Source organism: Spea bombifrons, chromosome 13, assembly GCF_027358695.1.
Source record: "Spea bombifrons isolate aSpeBom1 chromosome 13, aSpeBom1.2.pri, whole genome shotgun sequence".
Taxonomy (NCBI): Eukaryota; Metazoa; Chordata; class Amphibia; order Anura; family Pelobatidae; genus Spea; species Spea bombifrons.
The window spans coordinates 7,611,227-7,635,178 of record NC_071099.1 but is presented as its reverse complement, the minus strand read 5'-3'; the positions used below and the strand labels follow the sequence as shown (position 1 = coordinate 7,635,178).

General features: G+C 42.6%; 1 protein-coding gene and 1 long non-coding RNA gene across 3 annotated transcripts in view; both read right to left on the bottom strand.

The window, feature by feature from the left end:
- Positions 1–5,475, bottom strand: part of BECN1 (beclin 1) — a 28,606-nt gene extending 23,131 nt beyond the window's left edge. For both annotated transcript variants that reach the window (XM_053453930.1, XM_053453931.1), the window contains exons 1-4: positions 5,347–5,475; positions 1,493–1,616; positions 1,232–1,296; positions 845–903 (exon numbers count right to left, since the gene is read on the bottom strand). In XM_053453930.1, the coding sequence (XP_053309905.1) occupies positions 845–903; positions 1,232–1,296; positions 1,493–1,613 (245 nt within the window). In that variant the 5' untranslated portion in view covers positions 1,614–1,616; positions 5,347–5,475. The remainder of the gene's footprint in view (positions 1–844; positions 904–1,231; positions 1,297–1,492; positions 1,617–5,346) is intronic.
- Positions 5,476–8,949: 3,474 nt separating this feature from the next.
- On the bottom strand, positions 8,950–9,701 carry LOC128471946 (uncharacterized). The gene is made up of 2 exons (XR_008346135.1): positions 9,653–9,701; positions 8,950–9,047 (listed from the first exon to the last, which is right to left on the bottom strand). It is a non-coding gene; the product is annotated as an uncharacterized LOC128471946 (long non-coding RNA).
- Between the last annotated feature and the right edge of the window lie 14,251 nt (positions 9,702–23,952).

The following is a 23,952-nucleotide window of genomic DNA, read 5'->3' as shown; positions in this document are numbered from 1 at the left end:
TTGCACAAGAAACTGTCAACAAAGGTTATTTTCTCCTTTGCATCTGCAGCAAAATCATCTTTTTAACCGATACAAAGAGTGAAGCAGCTGCAATTCTAGGTTTTAATATAGCCATAGTTGCCTCAAAAGCCATTTTTGGCTTTTTTTAATTTTCTATATAAGGAATCAGAGAAGTGAGATGTATACTCCAATGGCATAATTTTCTTTTTGTTTTAGCCCTAGCCACTGGAGTTGTAATCTTTGGTGCAGCACGAAACTCGGATACTTCACCTGCAAAGGGAAATGATCAAGTCGCCCTTGTGAAAACCATAAGCTCGATCTCTGAATTTTTCCACGGTTTCTAAAGTGAGGTGTTAAAGAGCTTCATAACCCGCAAAAGCTTTTTCTATCTGATTCTTGTAAATAGAAGTTTCTAACCTTCCATCTCCAGGGCTGCTTTAAGTACCCCAATCAGCTTATTAACCTGTTTCACAGGAAAGAAGAAAGCTTTTTCTGATAGTTGTCCTTCCTCAGAAGAAGGCAGGCAGTAAACAACAAACATAAATCCAGTTCAAACAGCCCCTAGCAATAAATAGCAACAAATCCCCTGCACAGTGGGAGCCCACCCTGACAAATTTTAGTGTCTACAGTGCTTGAGAGTAATGTTCAAGGGGTTTTGTAACTTCATGCCCTAGCTGGATAGGCAACGTGCTCTCTCCTGTGTGCTACAGAAAATTAAATACACAAAGAATATACTCACATTCAATCATTGGAAGACAATATATTGAAATAAACCCAAAGAATATACATTTGGTCAGTAACCTGCAAATAATTTTTGTCCTCAGTACAAACATCACAGATGTACCTAACAGGTGGGATAAGTCTTCGGGATACTCCATCTAGCTTGCTCTCGACAAATGTTTCCTTAAAAGAAATTAAAAAAAAAAAAATCAATAAAAGTAGTTATAAAAGTAAAAACACAAGATGTTTGGTGTCTCCGGCACTGAATTACATTTATATACACATTTATTTTTAATACTACATACACAATGATTCATTGCTATTTATAATAATCTTGCATATTGGAAGCGGATAAACATATTTAAACCTAGTTGAACTATTACAATTTAGAAATATACATATCTCATAAGATGGAAAATAATACAAAGGTTCTACATAGAATATATTGTTTTTCTTCAAAAGGAGATGCTAAATAAAATTTATGAAATGAAGATGTTGGTTACATACTCACTTCTATATGCGTGTCCTCTTCCTGTATGTCTCTAGGTTTCACTGCTGCAGTGGTCACCAATGGAGCTGTAATAAGACATTTTGTTTGGTACTGGTAGGATACAGTAATTATAGACACTTTACCTCACTAAAACTTGCATTAACATGGCTCTGACAACAAAAAACAAAACACTTTTCTTAGCCTGCAAGTGAACTAGAATGCATCATCACTCCCTACATTTTTGACCTGAATTGCATGTATGATATAATGCTATTATTTTACCTGTAAGCTCCATAACTGTAACCTTATCCAAGATTTTGAAGGAGGTATCAAGCTTTAGAGGTTGACTGCATCGCTGACACACAAAGCTAACCTGCATTGTGGATGATTTAGAAGTCTCCATATCCTTCAAAAACAAAAAAAAATGTCTTTATAATATATATATATATATATATATATATATATATATATATACATACACACACACAGAAACATACACACACTGATTTGGATAACAAATATGTAAAACACTTCATGGATATGAAAACAAGGACGTGTCTCATTTACTTTTAAGCTCTCCCTCAACCAGTTTCAACCTCCCCATGCGCAGCTTGGCGCTCCAACACATTCTTTACGACATTTGAACCTCTATTCTTGAAGTTCTTGAGGATCTGATTAGTGCTTTCTTTTAGGTGCAATCTTAGTAGCTGCAATATCTTTGCCTGTGAAGCCCTTTTTGTGCAAAGCCATGACGTCAGCATGTGTTTCTTTGCAGGTAACCATGGTTAACAGAGGAAGAATGAAGTATATCTGTCAAGTATATCTGTCAGGTCCTATCTAGGCTGCAGAGCTGCTTATCTCTGGTTTTTCATTTTTTGCTACAGTTTCTCTGTCTAGCTACATTTCCTTCAGTGTTATGCTTTATGCTTGTTTGTTATAATCAACTCCTGGATTTCCTTATGCTCTGCCATTAGCTTCTGATTCTTGAAGGTCGGTCCTGATCTTGGTTTCAGCTTCTGTTTCCTTTATAAGTTGTGCCCCACCTGTTTGTTAGGTTTGTCTCAGTCTGCAGTCTAAAAGGTATGTCTTTATCTCTGTTCCGTGTTTAGATTTAATGTTTAGTTTTCGTTTATTAGTAATTCAGTAGGCAGAGTTTAGCACTAGGACCCATCGAATATTGCAGTACTTTGCCAGAATAGTGGGCTAAACCAGGGCTTTGTTTTGAATCTAGGAGCCAGAATTTTTTTTTATTTAACAGTTTTAATTTTTGTCGTTGAAAATAATGATGTCCCAAGGGAATTCCCCCCTCGCCCTTAAATATAGGTCCACTTTCCTCGAACCCCTAACAATTTTATTTTTTTATTTTTTTAATACTTACATTTTCGCTTTTCTTTTTTTCCCGCTCTCCTCCGACACGAGGAACTCTTCTGTGAGCCACTCAGCAGCACGGTGTGTGCAAGCCAAGCGCCTAAAAAAATTAAAATGGCCAGAGTCTTACCACCTCACCTTGCGGCCACACCACGTGAACGTTGGTCTGCCAGCGCACGCGGTGGCCCGGTCCGTGGGCCGGCCGACCAACGTTCACGTGTGCACGCCGGCCGCTTTAATTTTATTAGGCGGCTGGCTTGCACACACCGTGCTGCACCGTGATCAGGGCCAGCATGGCCTTGCTCACGCGGGCCACACATTGAAGTCCGGTAGGACGCACGTCCATCCTCCCCAGATATGCCACATACCCCCCAGATATGCCATAGTGCCCTCATAGATTCACAGACAACACTTTTATAAATAAATACAGGATTAATCTTCACTGCACCCAGGATTTAGATTGCCTTTAGTTTGCACCCCTGTACCTCTAACTGCATCTTAAGTTTACCTTATTAAATTAAACTCTCAGTCCTCAGCATTAAATTAACCCTAAAGACCCCATCAACCATAACTGCCCTTAAATTAACCCTAAAGACCCCATCAACCATAACTGCCCCTAAATTAACCCTAAAGACCCCCCCATCAACCATAACTGCCCCTTAATTAACCCTAAAGACCCAATCAGCCAACTATAACTGCCCCTAAATTAACCCTAAAGACCCCATCAACCAGCCATAACTGCCCCTAAATTAACCATCACCTCCCCTAACTTTCAGCAGCCCAAATATTAATTTTATGCCCTTTATTGGTTGATGCCAAAAGAGGCACCTGCAGGTGACCAATACAGTGGCTTGCACAGACCTTTAACTCCTGGAACCTCCAAGCGACTCTATTGGTCGCTGGCAGGGAGCTCCTTCATTGGTTGATACCAGAGGATCTCCCTGCTAGCGACAAATACAGTCACTCGCACCGACCTTTCAGTCCTGAAGCAGGGAGACCCCAGGCCGAGTTTCGCTGTCAGGATTTTAAAAGTTCGTACAAGTGACTCTATTGAGCGCCAGCAAGGGGCTCGTCTGACATCAACCATTGAAGAGCTGCTGCGTACCGTGTTAACCCCGTAAAAACGAACACAAAGAATGTACACGAACATTAACCGAACACAAGAACGGAATTCGTGGAATACGAAGATTTTTTCCCCACACAAAGAGAGTTGGTCAGCACCCAAGGCTAGCGTGGACCATCATTACGATGTTTAGACGTATAGAGATGTTTTGAGTGTTGTGTTGACAGTAGTGTCGACCTCAGTGTTAAGTGATTACGGATATCTACCTATTTCTTTATCGAGTTAGGAGTTGGTTTAGACATTTTATAAAAGGTTACGTTTTAATCTTGTGGAAGGTTTCTAAGCCCATTTATTACAGCCACTGCTGGCCCACTGTGTAGAACATTCCTGAGTAAAACTGCAAAAAAAAATAAAAATAAAAATTTAAAAATGTAATTTAGTTTTCATACTAGCAGTCAATTATTTTTTGTGTGTTTGTACAGTTTTAAATAGCCCTACTTATCAGGCAGAGAAAGGGGGAATCCTGATTAAACTGACATACGGTAAAAATGGCAAACAAATATCTCTTATTTATAATCGCACCAACAATTTAAGTATTTACTAAAAACTCTTGGTACTGAAGAGACCAATATGGAAAGTTTTCCCCCCGTCAGTACAGTATAAGATAATATGTAAGGGATTACATTAAACATTATGTACATTGGATATTACTATAATCAGGGGATGTCAGAAAACATGTATTGCATCATTGTTCAATATTAGCATCTGCTGTGTAAAAGGAATGCTAAAGAAATTGCAAAACATGATCCTGTTTTATCTTTTTTTACATACTGGCACTAATGGTTTTTATGTTGTGCGTGTTTCCATGGTTTCCATTATTTGTCCTGAAAAAAAATGTATGCCTATTATGTGTGGGTCCATCAATCATGAAAAAGGAGACCTTGGTTAAACAAACAAAAAAAGAAATATGGTACTTAATATGGCAAAAACCTTGGTACGTTTGTGAACGGTGTTAACGTGTGTGTGTCAATATATGGAACTAAACCGTCAGGGTGGGCATAATTGCGACAGGCAGGAGGGATATAGGTGTGTGTGTGGTATTAGAATAAGTTTGCAAGTTAGTAAGTTAAAGTGTGTTAGTGTTCACATACTACATCCTAGTGTTTTACTTTCAGGATACTGCAACCACATGCCATTAACTGTAGGCTCTCTCCTGCTGGGACTTTAGGCTTAGCTGACATGCACACTACACAAATAGCTGAAAGCAAACGCAGAGAGAAATCCCTTTATACATCTGCATGCATGCAAAAGCCAAAGCATTAATTTAATGGGGTGCATTTCAGTGCTTGTGATGTCCCTGTATTCAATGACAACGCCCTAAAGAGAAACACTGCATATTTCCAAAATGCAATGTAATAACATTGTTATATTAAGAAAGATATACGTTTAGTTATTATTACAAGCAGAAACACGCAGTAAAACACAACTGTTTCACAAAAGGTACAAATTAACAGCTTAAACTATTTCAACGAACCAGAAGCAGATGATCATTTGTGACAGAGACAGAACATATTCTTACATTGTGTATGTTACAGTACACCGGAAGATCATTTGTTAGAACAATGTTTTGCTTTTTGTTTACATATTTAAGCGTCATAGACCTACGACTTTGAATAATAAACATAACAAAAACGTTAGTCCTTACCTTAGCTCACATGAAAAGTCCCCCTTAACCAGACAGATTATAATATTTTAGCACCATTCTTCAGTAATAACTTGCATAAGATGTTTTCCTACCTCCTAAAATACGGAAGAAGGGCGGAAGTTACGTTGATGTGGGTCGCGTCTGGGCAAGTGCGAGATTTTGCTCGTGTAACACAGATTGCTTTGCCTAAATAGTGTATTAATAGCGGTTTAAGCAATTTGTTACTCTTTGTTTATAGGTAAATACATGCACGGTAAGTCATATAATTATGTTTAACAAAAATCAATAATTTTAACGTAATAAATCCAGACCAGACTATCGCTTTTATATTTTCCTTTGGGACTAAGACACTTGAAATTTACTGTTCATTTTTCTTTTATTCTGACTTCAACTGATGTATTAAAGCGGAAGTTCCACTCAAAACTATATTTTTCTTTATATACTTTAACACATTTTTTATGGTAATGCTAATGATGTCCATTCCTTCGTAGCCTTTCATTATTCAGAGGGTGCATAGCAGGAAAAGTGGACCTCCAAGGTTAAAACTGGACTTGATCAGATCACCCCTGGCCAATAGGGTCATTATGTCACACACACCCTTCCCTGATCAGTGACAGCTCTGCGATCACTGATTAGTAACTCTAAATCATTATCCAGTGACATAATCTGATCATCATGATCATAAATCACTAACACTATACCTCAACTCTAGCCTAACCCCTACAACCAACTGCACCAAACACTATTGCTATTAATATTATTTATTATTTTAAATAGTGCCATCATATTCCACAGTGCTGTACAATGGGTAAACAGGACTTAACAAGTAATATATAACATAACAATTTGACTTACAAAAACAACAGGTGAGGAGGACCCTGATCAAACAAGCCTACAATCTAGAGGCAGTTAGGGTGTATTACAAAAGTGGTAAAAGTGTCACTGTTAGGCTAGGTTTCCACTTGGGTTTTTGTCCGGTGTTTTTTTCTTGATGAAAAACGCCAGGAAAACTGCCACTGCATTTACCTGCGTTTTGGCGTTTTTTCTGGAGTTTTTTCTGGCGTTTTAGCCTTTCTGTGGAAATTGCTTTTTTTGACCTTAGGCAGTTTTTCCAGCCTTTACAAGTTAGAAGTTTCACCCAGCTAAAAGGGATTAGGATAAATGGCAAGTATCTGCCCTCTCCTGATGTCATTTACTTGGTAGACCCTTTTGTCTCTTTTCTGTGGTTTGTAAGGCATGCTTTATTTCGAATGTCTGCTCCTCTGGGAAGATTGGCCCCAAATGATGGTGCAAATTGTTTGCTGTTGCTTTTGGCACGCAGGATCCAGTTGATGCGTCGGGTATGTTTGTTTGTAATGGCATGTTTGTTCCAAATGGTGTAAAATTCAATATGAACCAGTCCAGGACTTTGTTTTGTGTGAAACTGTTTGTTTTCAGCCTATTTCTCGTAGGACACGCAGATACTGGGTCCATCCTCTGCATTGTAACTGTGGAAAAAACGCCATAAAAAACGCCAAGACAATAAACCCACATGGCTTTTTCATGGCGTTTTTTCTCTCCCATAGACTTCTATTGGAGAAAAACGCCATGATTTCCTTGCAAAAAACGCCAGAGTGTGAACATGCTGCGATTTTGAAAAACTGCCACAGAGCCCAAAAAAGCAGAAAAACGCCAAAGAGGACTGAAAAAACGCCAGACAGAAAAACGCCAGACAGAAAAACGCCAAGTGGAAATGGCATTTTGCGATTTCCTATTGAAGAACAGCTAACATCTGGCTGCTGCGTTTTTCCACAAAAAAAACGCCAGGTGGCGCTATTGGCGTTTTTATGGGCGTTTTTAGCAAAAAAAAAAACAAATGGAAACCTAGCCTTAGGGATGGGTCAGCCACCCTAGTATAGGGTGACCAGATGTCCTGGTCCCAGGACAAATTATGTCCCCGGATGCAGGGAAGGATTAATGTTTACTCCTGCAGAGGCCCTGCAGCTTACCTTATGGGAAGCAGAAACCCAACATAGTCACATGCCTTTACGTCACAAGACTCTTGTCACACCTACCGTGTCTGCCGGCTGACGCGTGCACGTCCTCTCCACAAGATGATGTGCGCATGGCACGCCTGCCAGGTCGCGGATGTAGCACACGCTGACACCGCACATCTATTTACGTTATTATTGGTTAATTGTTTTCCCGCCGTTGTTCTTATTTAAACCTTCAGTCCCATTGTTGCAGTGTCCGTTCAAAGAGTCACTCTGGGTTATCACACTTTACGTTTATTCCTGTTCCTGTGTCAACTGTGTACCGAACCTTGCCTTTCTTTCTGACCTTGTGCATGTGCACTCTGCTCCGTTCCTGCTTTTCCTGGGAGGACAAAAGAAGTTGCTCGCATGGATCTGCAGTTCAGGTAAGGGGTGGGGGAGGGTGTTTGAACGGGTATGTGGGATTGCGGGAATGAATGAGTATCTGTGAATGAGAGCATGAATGAGTATCTATGAATGATTAGTATCTGAATGAATGAGTGTGTGTGATAGCATAGATGTGTAAGTAGGGGGGCAGGGCACAGGGAGACTGTAAGTGATGTGTATGTATTGGCTGCTTGTGCATGATAGGAGTGTGATTGCTGTATTAAATATATATGATTGTTAACAGCAATCACACTCCTATCATGCCCATGTTCTAGCATGTACTGGCTGACTTGACATGATGTTGATATGTTATTGAATTTGTTTGTCCAATTTTGGTGTGCTACTTTTTATAAGTGTGGTTAACACAGCAAAATTGGACAAAAAAATGCAATAACAATATTCATATATATATACAGTATCTCACATGTTTGTAAATATTTTATCTTTTCATTTGACAACACTGAAGAAATGACACTCTGCTACAATGTAAAGTAGTGAGTGTACCCCCAAGTGGAAATGCCCAAATTGGGCCCAATGTGTCAATAGTTTGTGTAGCCACCGTTATTTTCCAGCACTGCCTTAACCCTCTTAACTTCCTGACTCCGAGAGGCAATCAGATTTCTCCTTGGATCAAGAAGCTCTAAAATATTAATGTTATTCTATTTATATCCCTGTATATCATGACTTTCTAAGAAAATATCGAAGCCCCTTTTGAAGGTATCTAATGTATTGGATAACACTACCTCCCTTGGAAGTGAATTCCATACCTTAATTGTCCTCACTGTGAAGAATCCCTTCCTTTGTCATCTATGAAACCTGCGCTCTTCCAGTCTCAGAGGGTGACCTCTTGTTCTTTGTATATTTCTGTTAATGAACAGGTCACCGAAGAGCTCTTTATATTGGCCCTGCATATCCCCCAAACCCCTTATTAATTTCGTAGCCCATAATGTCCTTTTTGAGGACCGTTGCCCAGAATTGTACCACATATTCAAGGTGAGGTCTTACCAATGACCTGTAAAGAGGCAAGATGATATCCTCCTCCCTTGAGTCAATACCTCTTTTTATGCATGCCAAAACCTTATTGGCCCTCGCAGCTGCTTGCTGGCATTGCGCACTGTTGTCAAGTCTGTTGTCAACCGTTATTTCTAAATCCTTCTCACTGGTAGTTTCCCCCAAGGATATTCCATTTAAAGAATAGGTTGCATTTTTATTATTTTTACCATAATGCATAACTTTGCATTTCTCTATATTGAACCTCATCTGCCACTTGCACGCCCAGTCCCCAACTCTGTCTAGATCTTCCTGCAATGAAGAAACATCAAGATGAGTCTGAATTACCTGGCCTAATATTGTGTCATCAGCAAAAACTGTTACATAGCTCTCAATGCAGCTTGGGAGATCATTTATAAATAAAATAAAAAGAAGAGGACCGAGGACAGACCCCTGAGGCACTCCACTTAATAACTGCGTACAGGCTGAGAAACATCCATTCACAACAACCCTCTGCATTCTATCTTTTAGCCAATTTCTGATCCACATACAGACATTTAGGTCTATATTTTTACTGACTTCTTCATAGAATGCTAATAGGTTGGTTTGACAAGACCGGTCTTTCACAAATCCATGTTGACTACTATTAATTGGATTATGGGTGAATGTATACCTTTAGCAACCCTTCAAATAATTTCCCTACTACCGATGCTTAAGCTTACTGGCCTGTAATTGCCCGGTTGAGATTTTGATCCCTTTTTAAATATGGGCACAACATCTGCCTTGCGCCAATCTAATGGAACTATGCCCGAGTTGAAAGAATCCCTAAAGATTAGTAATAATGGTTGGGCCAGAATTAGGCTTAGCTCCTTCAGTACCCTAAGGTGTATACCATCCGGTCCAGGGGCCTTGTCTACCTTAACAGTATTTAATTGCTTGAGCACTTTTTCTTGTGTCAGCCAATCCCATGTTTGCTGCCATGGTTCCTTACAATTAGCCAGCAGGGGCTCCGTCATTGGTTCTTCCTTGCTATAAACAGAAGAAAAAAAAGCACTTAAAATGTCCTCACTAACCAAATTTCCAGTTTCAGATAATAATGTACCAACATTCTCTACCTTTAACTTTTTTCCATTCACATATTTGAAACATTTCTTGGGATTGGTTTTACTTTCCTTGGCAATAAGTTTCTCATTTTCTAGTTTAGCCATTTTAATCTCCTTTTCGCAGGCTTTGTTGGCATCTTTGTATGCCATAAATGATACTACCGACCCCTCGCTTTTATAATGCTTAAATGCCAATTGTTTATTTCTTATTTCCTGTTTTACTTTCAAGGTAAGCCACATTGGTTTTGATTTGTTTCTTTTGTATTTGTTTCTCATAGGTATATATTGGGATGTGTAACTTTGCAATATGTGCTTAAAGGTATTCCATTTGTCCTCTGTGTTTAAACCAGAGAACAATCCATCCCAGTCTGTACATTCCATGGTGGACCTTAGCCTGTCCAAGTTTGCCCTTCTGAAATTAAGTATTTTGGTAGAGCAGTTACCCATTTGCTTTTTGGAATTAATCTCAAATGAAACCATGTTATGGTCACTATTTCCCAAGTGTTCTCTTACTTTAATGTTTGAGATAAGTTCCTCATTATTAGTTATTACCAGATCTAGACAGGCATCCATTCAGGTTGGAGTCTCTACTAATTGTGACATAAATTGGTCATTAAGCTGGTTCAGAAGCTCCATTTCTATTTGCAGCCTTTTCAATTTGAAATAGCAGCTGATCTTCCCCCCTCATTGCTAATGTTGGGTGGCTTGTAGCATACACCCACAAGTAATGTGTGACTCTTTCTACTATCTAGGTTAATCTCTACCCGCAGCGTCTCCACATTACTACTGTCATCATGCACATCTTCCTTAATACTGGTCTTAAGTTTAGGGTTTGCATATAAACAAATCCCTCCCCCTTTTCTATTTACTCTGTCCCTTCTAAAAAGTGAATATCCTTGTAAGTTTACTGACCAGTCATGGGTATCATCCCACCACGTTTCCGTGATACCGATCAAGTCATATTGTTCATCACTTACTAATATTTCCAGCTCACCCATTTTGTTTGCCAAGCTTCTCGCATTTGCTAAAAGACATTTAAGGTTACTACCCATTTCTGGTGTAACAGTTGACAAATAATTCTTGACAGCAGGTTTTGTACTATGCAACGCCATATTGTCTGTGCTAACCCCACCAGTGCTCTCACTCTCTTTTCCCATAGCTAGACCCCCTTCCGAGTCTACTCTAGCTAGCACTTCATTTCTATCTTTACCCCCCCCAGAACCTAGTTTAAAAGATCCTCAATTCCCATAGCCATCCTCTCCCCTAGCACTGCAGCCCCCTCCTCATTGAGGTGCAGTCCATCCCTGCTGTAGAGGCTGTAGCCGATTGCAAAGTCTGCCCAGTTCTCCAAAAAGCCAAATCTTTCTTTCTTACACCACGCTCTTAGCCACGGATTGATCTCCCTAAGCTCCCGCTGTCTCCCTGAAGTAGCGCGTGGTACTGGTAATATTCCAGAGAACATTACCTTGGAGGTCCTTTGCCTAAGTTTCTGACCTAGTGCCCTAAACTCATTTTTAAGGAACCCCCACCTGCCCTTATCTATGTCGTTTGTACCAACATGTACTACGACCGCTGGATCATCTCCAGCCCCTCCCAACAATCTGTCTACCCGGTCCACAATATGTCGAACCCGAGCACCCGGGAGACAGCATGCTGTTCGGCATTCGGGGTCCTGGCGACAGATTACCCTATCAACCTTCCTTATAATTAAATCCCCTACCACGAGCACCTGTCTAGCCTTCCTAGCCTTCTGGCTCCCCACTATGCTGGAGAGGCTACTCTCCTGGCTGCTAGGAGAGTCAGCCTGCCCCAGAAATGCTTCCCCTGAGCTGGTCTTCCCAGCATCTTCGCACAAACTGGCAAACATGTTGGGGTGAGCTAACCCAGAACAAACCTCCCTAGCTCTCCGGCCCCTGCTGCCCCTTACACAACTAACCCAGCTTTCTGCCCTCGAGACCTCTTCTTCCCCATCTCCACCCCCCCTCAGCACTGGCCCCAGCCAATGCCTGCTCTGTAAGCAGCAAGCTCCTCTCCATGTTGTCCATGTCCCTCAGTGTTGCCAGTTGCCTCTTTAGATCTATCACAGTACATTCCAAAAAAGCAACATGCTCACACTTGCAACAGCGGTATGGTCCCTGGGGAGCTCGCTCCAAGAGCACATACATTTTGCAAGACATAGGCATTATCCAACATGCCTACTAATGTAAGACGCAAAATATATATAAATATATTATATGGAATTACAAGGATGTATACGTTACCCTCCTTTTTGCTTTTTAACGCCTTCTTTGCTTGTAACTCCTCACTTAGAGATGTCATTTAGGAGATTCGCCCCAGCTCAGGATTCGGTTGTGTTTCCAAGCTAAATACAACTGCAAAAAGCCAAGCAGAACTCACAGTGACAACACTGAAGAAATGACACTCTGCTACAATGTAAAGTAGTAGTAGTATAACAGTGTAAATTTGCTGTCCCCTCAAAATAACTCAACACACACAGCCATTAATGTCTAAACCTTGGCAACAAAAGTCAGTACACCCGTAAGCAGAAATGTCCAAATTGGGCCCAAAGTGTCAATATTTTGTGTGGACACCATTATTTTCCAGCACTGCCTTAACCCACTTGGGCATGTAGTTCATCAGAGCTTCACAGGTTGCCACTGGAGTCCTCTTCCACTCCTCCATGACGACATTACGGAGCTGGCAGATGTTAGGGACCTTGCGCTCCCCCACCTTCTGTTTGAGGGTGCCCCACAGATGCTCAATAGGGATTAGGTCTGGATACATGCTTGGCCAGTCCATCACCTTTACCCTCAGCTTCTTTAGCACGGCAGTGGTCGTCTTGGAGGTGTGTTTGTGGTCGTTATCATGTTGGAATACTGTCCTGGGGCCCACTCTCCGAAGGGAGGGGATCATGCTCTACTTCAGTATGTCTCAGTACGTTGGCAATCATGGTTTCATCAATGAACTGTAGCTCCCCAATGCCGGCAGCACTCATGCAGGCCCAGATTATGACACTCCCACCACCATGCTTGACTGTAGGCAAGACAAGCTTGTCTTTGTACTCTTCACCTGGTTGCCGCCCCACACGCTTGACACCATCTGAACCAAATAAGTTTTGATCTTGATCTCATCGAACCACATGACATGGTTCCAGTAATCCATGTCCTTAGTCTGCTTGTCTTCAGCAAACTGTTTGCAGGCTTTCTTGTGCATCATCTTTAGAAGAGGCTTCCTTCTGGGACCAATTTGATGCAGTGTGCGGTGTGAGAGCGATAACACCAAATTTAACACACCTGCTTTAACACTAACGAGTCACATGACACCGGGCGGGGAAATGGCTAATTGGGCCCTATTTGGACATTTCCACTTAGGGGTGGACTCACTTTTGTTGCCAAGGTTTAGACATTAGTGGATGTGTGTTGATTTATTTTGTAGCATAGTGTCATTTCTTCAGTGTTGTCACATGAAAATATATAATAAAATATTTACAAGAATGTGAGAGACACCACTCACATTTTTGTAAATATTTTATTATATATTTTATATTAATATATATATGATTGTTAACAGCAATCTCACTCCTATCATGCACAGTACATGCTGAAATCTGGGTATGCCTGGGCATGATAGAAGTGTACATATATATAGTATCTCATAAAAGTGAGATACCATATATATGTACACTTCTATCATGCCCAGACATACCCAGATTTCAGCATGTACTGTGCATGATAGGAGTGAGATTGCTGTTAACCATATATATATTAATATTGATTTTTTGTCCAATTTTGATGTGATACTTACTTTTAATAAAAGTGTGGTTATTTTTTTTTTTTTTTTAAGTGGGTGGGTCATTTTCGGTTTCGGCCAAGTGAATCCTGAATTTTTAGTTTCAGTGCATCCCTACTTTAGCAGAGCCTGTCCTGGCGTGTGTGTTTGTGTTTGGGTTTCGGTGTGGCAGAGCCTGTCCTGGTGTGTATTTAGTCATTTGTTTTCTGGCACTTACTGTAGGGATAAATAGAATTATTTAATTTTTACTTATCCTAAGATAAAACGCCCTCCTGAATGTGTAGTCACTTCAGAGGGCAAAACTTTCTAGGCCCAGAAATCAGTGAGAAAAGTGAAGGTTTTGTCTTATTTACTCTATTTAAATCTTATTGAAAAGGATTAGTGGCAATAAATTGTGGCTTCAGGCATCCCGTGTATGATTTTTTTAGTGTACTGATTACTCAGAAATCCCATCACATAAGATTATCTATCCTATATTATCTGCCCGCACTGATGTGCTCTTTATCCAGTACAGTGGAGTTAAAAATGATTTTAAGGCACTAGGTCAGAAACTTAGGCAAAGGACCTACAAGGTAATGTTCTATGGAATATTACCAGTACCACGCGCTACTTCAGGGAGACAGAGGGAGCTTAGGGAGATCAATGCGTGGCTAAGAGTGTGGTGTAAGAAAGAGGGTTTGGGGTTTTTGGAGAACTGGGCAGACTTTGCAGTCGGCTACAGACTCTACAGCAGGGATGGACTGCACCTCAATGAAGAGGGGACTGCAGTGCTAGGGGAGAGGATGGCTAGGGGAATTGAGGATCTTTTAAACTAGGTTCTGGGGGGAGGATAAAGATAGAAATGAAGTGCTAGCTAGAGTAGACTGGGAAGGGGGTCTAGCTATAGGAAAATGGGGTGAGAGCATTGGCGGGGTTAGCACAGACAATATGGTGTTGCATAGTACAAAACCTGCTGTCAAGAATTATTTGTCAACCGTTACACCAGAAATGGGTAGTAACCTTAAATGTCTTTTAGCAAATGCGAGAAGCTTGGCAAACAAAATGGGTGAGCTGGAAATATTGGTAAGTAATGAACAATATGACTTGATCAGTATCACGGAAACATGGTGGGATGATACGCATGACTGGTCAGTATACTTACAAGGATATTCACTTTTTAGAAGGGACAGAGTAAATAGAAAAGGGGGAGGGATTTGTTTATATGCAAACCCTAAACTAAAGCCCAGTATTAAGGAAGATGTGCATGATGACAGTAGTAATGTGGAGACGCTGTGGGTAGAGATTAACCTAGATAGTAGAAAGAGTCACACATTACTTGTGGGTGTATGCTACAAGCCACCCAACATTAGTAATGAGGGGGAAGATCAGCTGCTATTTCAAATTGAAAAGGCTGCAAATAGGAATGAAGTTTTAATCATGGGAGATTTTAATTACCCAGAAATTGATTGGAATAGTGGCACTCGTTCCACTAAGGGCAGCAAGTTTCTGAACCTGCTTAATGACCAATTTATGTCGCAATTAGTAGAGACCCCAACCAGAATGGATGCCTGTCTAGATCTGGTAATAACTTACAATGAGGAACTTATCTCAAACATTAAAGTAAGAGAACACTTGGGAAATAGAGACCATAACATGGTTTCATTTGAGATTAATTCCAAAAAGCAAATGGGTAACTGCTCTACCAAAACACTTAAGAAGGGCAAACTTTGATAGGCTAAGGTCAGCCATGGAATATATAGACTGGGATGGATTGTTCTCTGGTTTAAACACAGAGGAAAAATGGAATACCTTTAAGGACACATTGCAAAGTTACACACCCCAATATATACCTATGGGAAACAAATACAAAAGAAACAAATCAAAACCAATGTGGCTTACCTGGAAAGTAAAACAGGAAATAAGGAATAAACAACTGGCATTTAAGCATTATAAAAGGGAGGGGTCGGTAGTATCATTTATGGCATACAAAGATGCCAACAAAGCCTGCAAAAAGGAGATTAAAATGGCTAAACTAGAAAATGAGAAATTTATTGCCAGGGAAAGTAAAACCAATCCCAAGAAATGTTTTAAGCATGTAAATGGAAAAAAGTTAAAGGTAGAGAATGTTGGTACGTTATTATCTGAAACTGGAAATTTGGTTAGTGAGGACAGAGAGAAAGCCGACATCTTACATGCTTTTTTTTCTTCTGTTTATACCAAGGAAGAGCCAATGACGGAGCCCCTGCTGGCTAATTTTAAGGAACCGTTGCAGCAAACATGGGATTGGCTGACACAGGAAAACGTGCTCAAGCAATTAAATAATGTTAAGGTAGACAAGGCCCCTGGACCGGATGGTATACACCCAAGGGTACTGAAGGAGTTAAGCCTAACTCCGGCCCAACCATTATTACTAATCTTTAGGGATTCTTTCGGCTCGGGCATAGTTCCATTAGATTGGCGCAAGGCAGATGTTGTGCCCATATTTAAAAAGGGATCAAAATCTCAACCGGGCAATTACAGACCAGTAAGCTTAACATCGGTAGTGGGGAAATTCTTTGAAGGGTTGCTAAAGGTATACATTCAAGATCATATCTTGATCCATAATCCAATCAGTAAAAGTCAACATGGATTTGTGAAAGACCGGTCTTGTCAAACCAACCTATTAGCATTCTATGAAGAAGTTAGTAAAAATATAGACCTGGGGTTGGCTGTAGATGTGATTTATCTTTACTTTGCTAAAGCATTTGATACGGTCCCGCATAAAAGGCTACTCTATAAATTAACAGAAATAGGCTTAGGGGCAAATGTCTGTATGTGGCTCAGACATTGGCTAAAAGATAGAATGCAGAGGGTTGTTGTGAATGGATGTTTCTCAGCTTGTACGCAGTTATTAAGTGGAGTGCCTCAGGGGTCTGACCTCGGTCCTCTTCTTTTTAATTTATTTATAAATGATCTCCCAAGCTGCATTGAGAGCCATGTCACAGTTTTTGCTGTTGACACAAAATTAGGCAGGGTAATTCAGACTAATCTTGATGTTTCTTCATTGCAGGAAGATCTAGACAGAGTTGGGGACTGGGCGTGCAAGTGGCAGATGAGGTTCAATATAGAGAAATGCAAAGTTATGCATTATGGTATGTGACAGTCATGTAGGATTGGTGGTGGAAGGGAGGTATGTTTCTCCTAGATTCCTTTCCTATGTGGAGTAACACCTGAGACTTCCACCTGCTAGGTGAATAATTAAGTGAATTAGAGGGTGGATATAAAAGGGAAGCCAGGAGGGCAGGTAGCTCTCTCTGACTGAGGACACAGAAAGCCTGTCTGTGGAAGAGACCCGTGAGTAAAGGTTGCTGGATATATTATTTTATGTTAAGTTGGCAGAGAGAAGCTCTCCAGCTGGTAGTGAGAGACATCCTATGTATAGTAAGTGCCGGACAGGCAAGGTGTTTCTTTTGTTACTGTTATATTTCTTTTGTCCCTGCAACCTTTCTAATAAACCTGACCCTGTGTCAGATTGCACGAATTTACTGCTGTGTGCCTGGATTGAATGAAGACAGCGCTTGTCCCTTGACCTCAGCGAGGGGCGATCCTAGACCTACCTCACAGGTAAAAATAATAAAAATGCGACCTACTCTTTAAATGGAATATCCTTGGGGGAAACTACCAGTGAGAAGGATTTAGGAATAACGGTTTACAACAGTGCGCAATGCCAGCAAGCAGCTGCGAGAGCCAATAAGGTTTTGGCATGCATAAAAAGAGGTATTGATTCAAGGGAGGAGGATATCATCTTGCCTCTTTACATATCATTGGTAAGACCTCACCTTGAATATGCGGTACAATTCTGGGCACCGGTCCTCAAAAAGGACATTATGGAATTAGAAAAAGTGCAAAGGAGGGCTATGAAATTAATAAGGGGATTGGGTGATACTAGTTATGAAGAGAGACTAAAAAAGTTAAAATTATATACCCTACAAAAACGGCATCTCAGAGGGGATATGATAACATTATATAAATGTATGCAGGGCCAATATAAAGAGCTCTTCAGTGACCTGTTCATTAACAGAAATATACAAAGAACAAGAGGTCACCCTCTGAGACTGGAAGAGCGCAGGTTTCATAGACGACAAAGGAAGGGATTCTTTACAGTGAGGACAATAAAGGTATGGAATTCACTTCTAAGGGAGGTGGTGTTATCCAATACATTAGATACCTTCAAAAGGGGCCTCAATATTTTCTTAGAAAGGCATGACATACAGGGATATAAATAGAATAACATTAATATTTAAGAGCTTCTTGATCCAAGGAGAAATCCGATTGCCTCTTGGAGTCAAGAAGGAAATTTTCCCCCTGATGGCAGAATTCGAAGTCGCTTAATTAGGGGTTTTTTTTGCCTTCTTTTGGATCAAGAATAGGAAGGTTAGGGGGGGCGTGGCCAACTGAGCTCCAAGATGGACGCGTGAGCTGTGAGCTCCGTCTACCCTCTTTTCTTAAACTCACCGAACGAGTCATTTTCGCTGATGATGGGCAAGCCTAATAGAGCTGTGGCCACCCCGAAGTCACAAGGCTCGAGGGAGAAGCAATCACTTACCTCCGTCCGCTCCTACTTCCACGGAGCCTTCGACCATGATTCGCGGGACTCCTTCCATAGGCCTCTCTCTACTCCTGGCAGCCCGCAAAGTGGTGTGTCTGAGGATAATGTCTCCACACTTCCACCCGACGATCGGGGAGCTACTCCCCAGGACTCTTCCTGGCAGGACGCTCTTAAGCTCCTGCCTACAAAAGCGGATCTTCTGTCTGTAGTTGACCGTGCAACACGTGGCGTCCGTGAGGTCCTCACCGAGATTAAATCGGACATGAAACACATTAGCGACCGCGTGGCAACACTTGAAGCAGACAACACTAAAATATCGACAGTGGATCTCCTCTCTGCCCAACTCCAAGATCAGGCGAGTACTATTGTGGGCATTTCCCGGCGCCTTGACGATATCGATAACAGGGGCCGTAGAAACAACTTACGTGTCCGGGGGGTATCCGAGACGGTGGAACTACCCGATATCATACCTACCTTGTGCACGATTTTTAATACGCTGCTGCAGCGGCCTTTAGACACTCCGATTAAATTCGACCGAGCCCATATGGCTCTGAGGCTGTGATCGGCTGACGCACAACCGCCTCGTGACATCATTTGTCGGATACACGACTTCCCTACCAAGGAGACTATTCTGGCGCACTACCGCCCGACGAATTCGGTCATGTGGGAAGGCCACAAGATCCTGCTCTTTCCTGATCTCTCGCCGCAAACATTACAGTTCCGACGCTCTCTCCGTCCTGTCACGGAACTTTTACGCCGTGCTATGATCCCATATCAATGGGGTTTTCCGGCGGCTTTATTGGTCAGAAGGGACGGTTGTACTTTTTCCATTCGGCAAGTGTCCGACATCCCGGACTTCCTGGACCGTCTCGACCTCCCTAAGGTACACGTAGATGACTGGGAATACAACTTTTCAGCTCCGCCGCGCTTATCCGACCCTGCCATGGCTTGGACCCCTGGTCCACAACACTGCAAACGTCAGCGCAACTCGAAGGACCCATCCTCTGCTTGAACGCCGCGTTCTCCTCCTCCATCATCCCATTTACGAAGTTCCTCTGCTATTCTTCGTTTAAGATGACACCTACTCCATTCACCTCCACCATCTCCTGGCTCACGTTCCTCTGGTCCTCCGGCCCAGACGGTTTCCTGTCGCATCCAGTTAGTATACCTACTCGTCTGCACATCTACACTACATATCTTCTACACCTCCGGCTTCGTTCTGGTCGACCCTACCTGGACCCGTCTTCGACTACCTGTAGGGCAGGTGCAGTGCCCTGTCAATATACCGCCTTTGCCTACGCTGCCATCTAAGTTGTTTGCTTCCTCCGTTTTCCTGTTCATGCCGGCTCGCTGTTTGTACCTGGATCGCCCTCATACCAAGTCTTCTCTGCATACTCACCTTGCCGGGCCATCTACAACTGTATCCTTCATACGCCTCCAGCTTTGTTCAGACGTTCCTCCCGGGACCCGACTATTTGCTTCTCGGAGGACAAGTTGTGAGCATTGTTGATAAGTGGACTCTCTCCTTATTATTTTATTATTTTCTTACTGTTTCTATAGTCCCCCCCTTCTTTTTTTCCATACACCTGTCCATACTCACTACACAGGGGCTTTGGGACCCTTGCCTGGGACCTACTTCATTACACCACACATGTTCCTTACGCTGTACTAGGAGAAGTTTTTTACATTGTGTCATCAGCATACACGTTTTACACTCATTATTTCCCCCTCCTCTTCTTCCTTTTTGTTCTGTTCGGTGATCTCTATTCCTTTCCTCCTCCTTCATACATAGAGGGTATTTATGCTCTGTACGATGTTTGTACTGATTTCTGTTGGCTTCTGCTGCCCTGCCAGAGGCCGCTGCCTCCAGGCGCTCCGCTTGGTGGTCCTAGTCTTAGATCGTATTCTCGATCTACTGGCTCACTTCTCAATGCTTTTGCACTTGACGATTGCTTCGTCTTGGTTCTGTTTTATGTTATTATGGTTTTTGTTCTTTTTTCTTTTATTGAGCAGTGTCGATAATGCTCCTAAGGGTTCCCTGACATTCTCTTTATGTCTCCTGAGTTAATACAATTTACGTCTATCAACGTTAGGGGCCTTAATAAACCAGCAACGTTCCAAATTATTATATGTTTTACGCTCCTTGAAAACTAAGGCTGCTTATATTCAAGAAATGCACTTTTTAGCCACCAAACAGTTTAACTTGTCTGATAGATACTTCCACACAGTGTATTATGCCAGCTGTCCGGATTCTAAAACCAAGGGGGTTGCTATCTTGATCCATAAAGATATCCCCTTTAAGGAGCTTGAAGTCTGGCGGGACCCTGAGGGACGTTGTCTCTTTCTCAAATGTTATATTGGTCAACAGAAGGTCACTATGGTTAATCTCTACGCCACCAATAAGAACCAAGCTGCTTTTCTAGTGCGTATTATGGCTAAGCTGTCTGTCTTTCAAGAAGGCCTCACGGTCCTAGGGGGAGATTTTAACATGGTCCTGTTCCGCCTCGTCATCGTCTGTCTCTTACTCCAACATTAATAAAGTGAAACGACAACTGCACCATGGTCAGTTAGTAGATGTGTGGAGGGCGCAGCACCCTAGGGATCGGGACTATACGTATTTCTCGGCACTCCATAACAGATACACCAGAATTGATATGTTCTTTATTTCCCATCACCACCTACCTCTCCTTCTCAAAACAGACATCGGTGTCCAAACATTAAGCGATCACGCCCCTGTACACCTTTCCCTTACCCTCCCTGACCTCCCAGCCAAACTGTGGTCTTGGCGCTTAAATGAGAATCTTTTAGGTTGCTCACAAAATGTTGAAGCCTTGTCTAGTCACCTACGTAATTACTTTCAGGGGGATTTGTCTCCTGAAACCCCCTTTCCCACTGTCTCGGAAGCCCACAAGTCAGTTATCCGGGGACATCTGATTAAACTGGGCTCTCAGAACAAAAAAATGGAACTGTCCAATATTCTTAATCTCACCCAACGTATTGCTCAGTTAGAAACGCAACATGAACGCACTGGTGACAGGGCTCTCCTGCTCCAGTTGCAGACACTTCGGGACCAACTGGCTTCCCTTTTAGATGATAAGGTGAAACGCAATTTCCTCCTCCTGAGGAAACACTTCTACGAACTGGGTGATAAATCCGGTAAGTCTTTGGCTAGGGCCCTTCGTCATAAATGTTCAGCTACATATGTATCTAAAATATGGGATGCACAGGGCTCTCTACGCTACCACTCTGAGAATATTGCGCAATGCTTTCAATCTTTCTATCAAATATTGTACAACTTACCTTCCTCTCCTGGCGACTCTATGCGGCACGCCATAGACGCTTATTTATCCAAGTATCAAACTGCTAGGATCTCCAGAGATGATTGGGATGCGCTCCTGTCACTTTGGATGAAATAGATCAAGCCCTGAAACTCCTACCTCGGGGTAAGTGCCCTGGTCCAGATGGTTTCACCCCGCTTTACTATAGGAAGTTCTTTCCGGTATTGGGCCCTCAGTTACTAACATTTTTTCGGTGCTCTTTCCACTGGTATACCACTCCATCCTTCCTCCAACACCGCTGTGATTACTGTTGTCCCCAAACCCGGTAGGGACTCTGAGAGTTGTGGCAGTTATCGCCCAATATCGCTAATAAACACAGACTTGAAACTGCTGGCTAAGATACTGGCACTTAGGATACAACCTCTGATTCCCTCCCTTATCCGCCCTGACCAGGTGGGCTTTGTCCCTGGTAGGGAGGCAAGGAATAACACGATTCGCCTACTTAATTTGATTTCTCACTCTCAGTATCATAAACTCCCTTCTGTGTTGTTGTCGATGGAAGCCAAAAAAGCCTTTGACAGGGTTGCCTGGCCCTTCATGTTTTCTGTCCTGGCTCGGGCGGGACTGGGTCCCACTTATGTATCTCTCATTAAATCCTTGTACTCCGGCCCATCTGCCCAGGTCAGAGTCAATGGGATCTTGTCGGGTCGGGTTGCCCTGTCCAATGGCACCCGTCAGGGATGCCCCCTCTCCCCTTTATTGTTTATTTTATCCCTGGAACCGCTTCTCAATGCCATCCGTCTTAACCCTTCCATCTCTGGCTTGCGGGTAGGGGACATAGAACACAAGGTCATGGCATACGCAGACGATGTGCTCTGCTTCCTGCAGAACCCTGTTGACTCAGTTTCCCATTTACTTCAAGAATTACGTGAATTCCAGGTAGTTTCCAACTATAAGATTAATCTCCAAAAGTCAGAGGTCCTTGGGCTTGGCATAGCTGACGTGCTCTGGGTCCGATGCGTTGACTCCTTTCCCTTTCAGTGGCGCACTGAAGCCATCAAATACTTGGGCCTCTTTATCTCCCCTTGCCTCTCTGACCTTGCCAACCTCAACTTCACCAGGCTCCTCCGCTCCATTGACACTGATTTGAAGCGATGGTCATTCCCCCATCTCTCCTGGTTTGCGAGGATGAGTGTCCTCAAAATGAACATCCTTCCCAGGCTTCTATACCCCATTCAGACACTCCCCATTTTCTTGCCAAAAGCCTTTTTTTAAAACCTGCCAGAGGATTTTTACAAGATACGTTTGGGGAGGCAGGACGCCTAGGCTCTCTTACTCCCACTTAACTAGGCCAAAAATGCAGGGGGGTATGGGGCTCCCTAATATCGAGCTTTATTGGATGGCCTCCCACCTTAGGCGTCTTGTGGAGTGGTCCCTTTACGCCCCCAAACTCTGGGTTCATATTGAGCACTCGTTATTCACCCAGGTATATCTCTACTGTGCCATGGATCCCCGAGCCACTGCGTCTCCCGCTTATTCCACGTCATCCGACTATTTCTCCAACCTTGAGAGTTCTTAAGCGGGTCTTGGCTAGGGGGGCATCTCCTCTCCCATCCTAGTCCTCTCACGCCTATCTCGCTTTTGGTCCAGGTCTGTCCTCTGCACTGCCCCGGGCTCTGTTGCCACCTGGTGCCCACATTCTCTGATTACACCACGTATTACACGGCTCCTCTCTGCGTCCCCTCCATGATCTCGGTAAACTTCGCCCCATCCCTAAACATTTTAATTTCTTTTATTATCAACTCAGACACTTTGTTTCCGGTCTGCTCTTCTTTTGCCATGCAGCCGTGTCTTACTTGTTGCTTTTGTCTTAACACTGCATTTGATTTCAGTGTCATTCACTCTGTTTCGCGTGTTTCTGCGATTACTGTATGGTTTTCTGTCATTGTGGTTCGTTTCGCAATAAACAGAATTGATAAAAAAAAAAGAATAGGAAAGTTAGGTAGAAGGGTTGAACTTGATGGACTTAGGTCTTTTTTCAACCTTACAAACTATGTTACTATGTATGTTACAGGTTTAATCACAGGAAATCAGGAGCCAGATTACACATTTTTATTAACTATATGTTACAGCAGGGCTGGCCCAAGGCAAAATGCCGCCTGGGGCGAATTTTAACATGCCACCCCCTCCTTATCTACCCTTCCTCTCCCTCCTTCCCTGACGCCCCCCCCATTATCTACCCTTCCTCTCCCTCCCTATTATCTACCCTTACCCCCCCCCCTTGTACTTACCTTTCAGCAGTCCTGCGGCGAGTCTCCCTGTTCGGTCTCGGTCTTGTAATGCTGAGCGCCGGAAATAAGGTAATCTTCCTGCACCGAGACCGAACAGGGAGACTCGCCGCAGAGGAGAGAGAGAGGGGCGCCGAGCGGGTACTAACAGCTTGGTAAGCGAAAACCACTCGCGCCCCTTTCTCTCTCTTT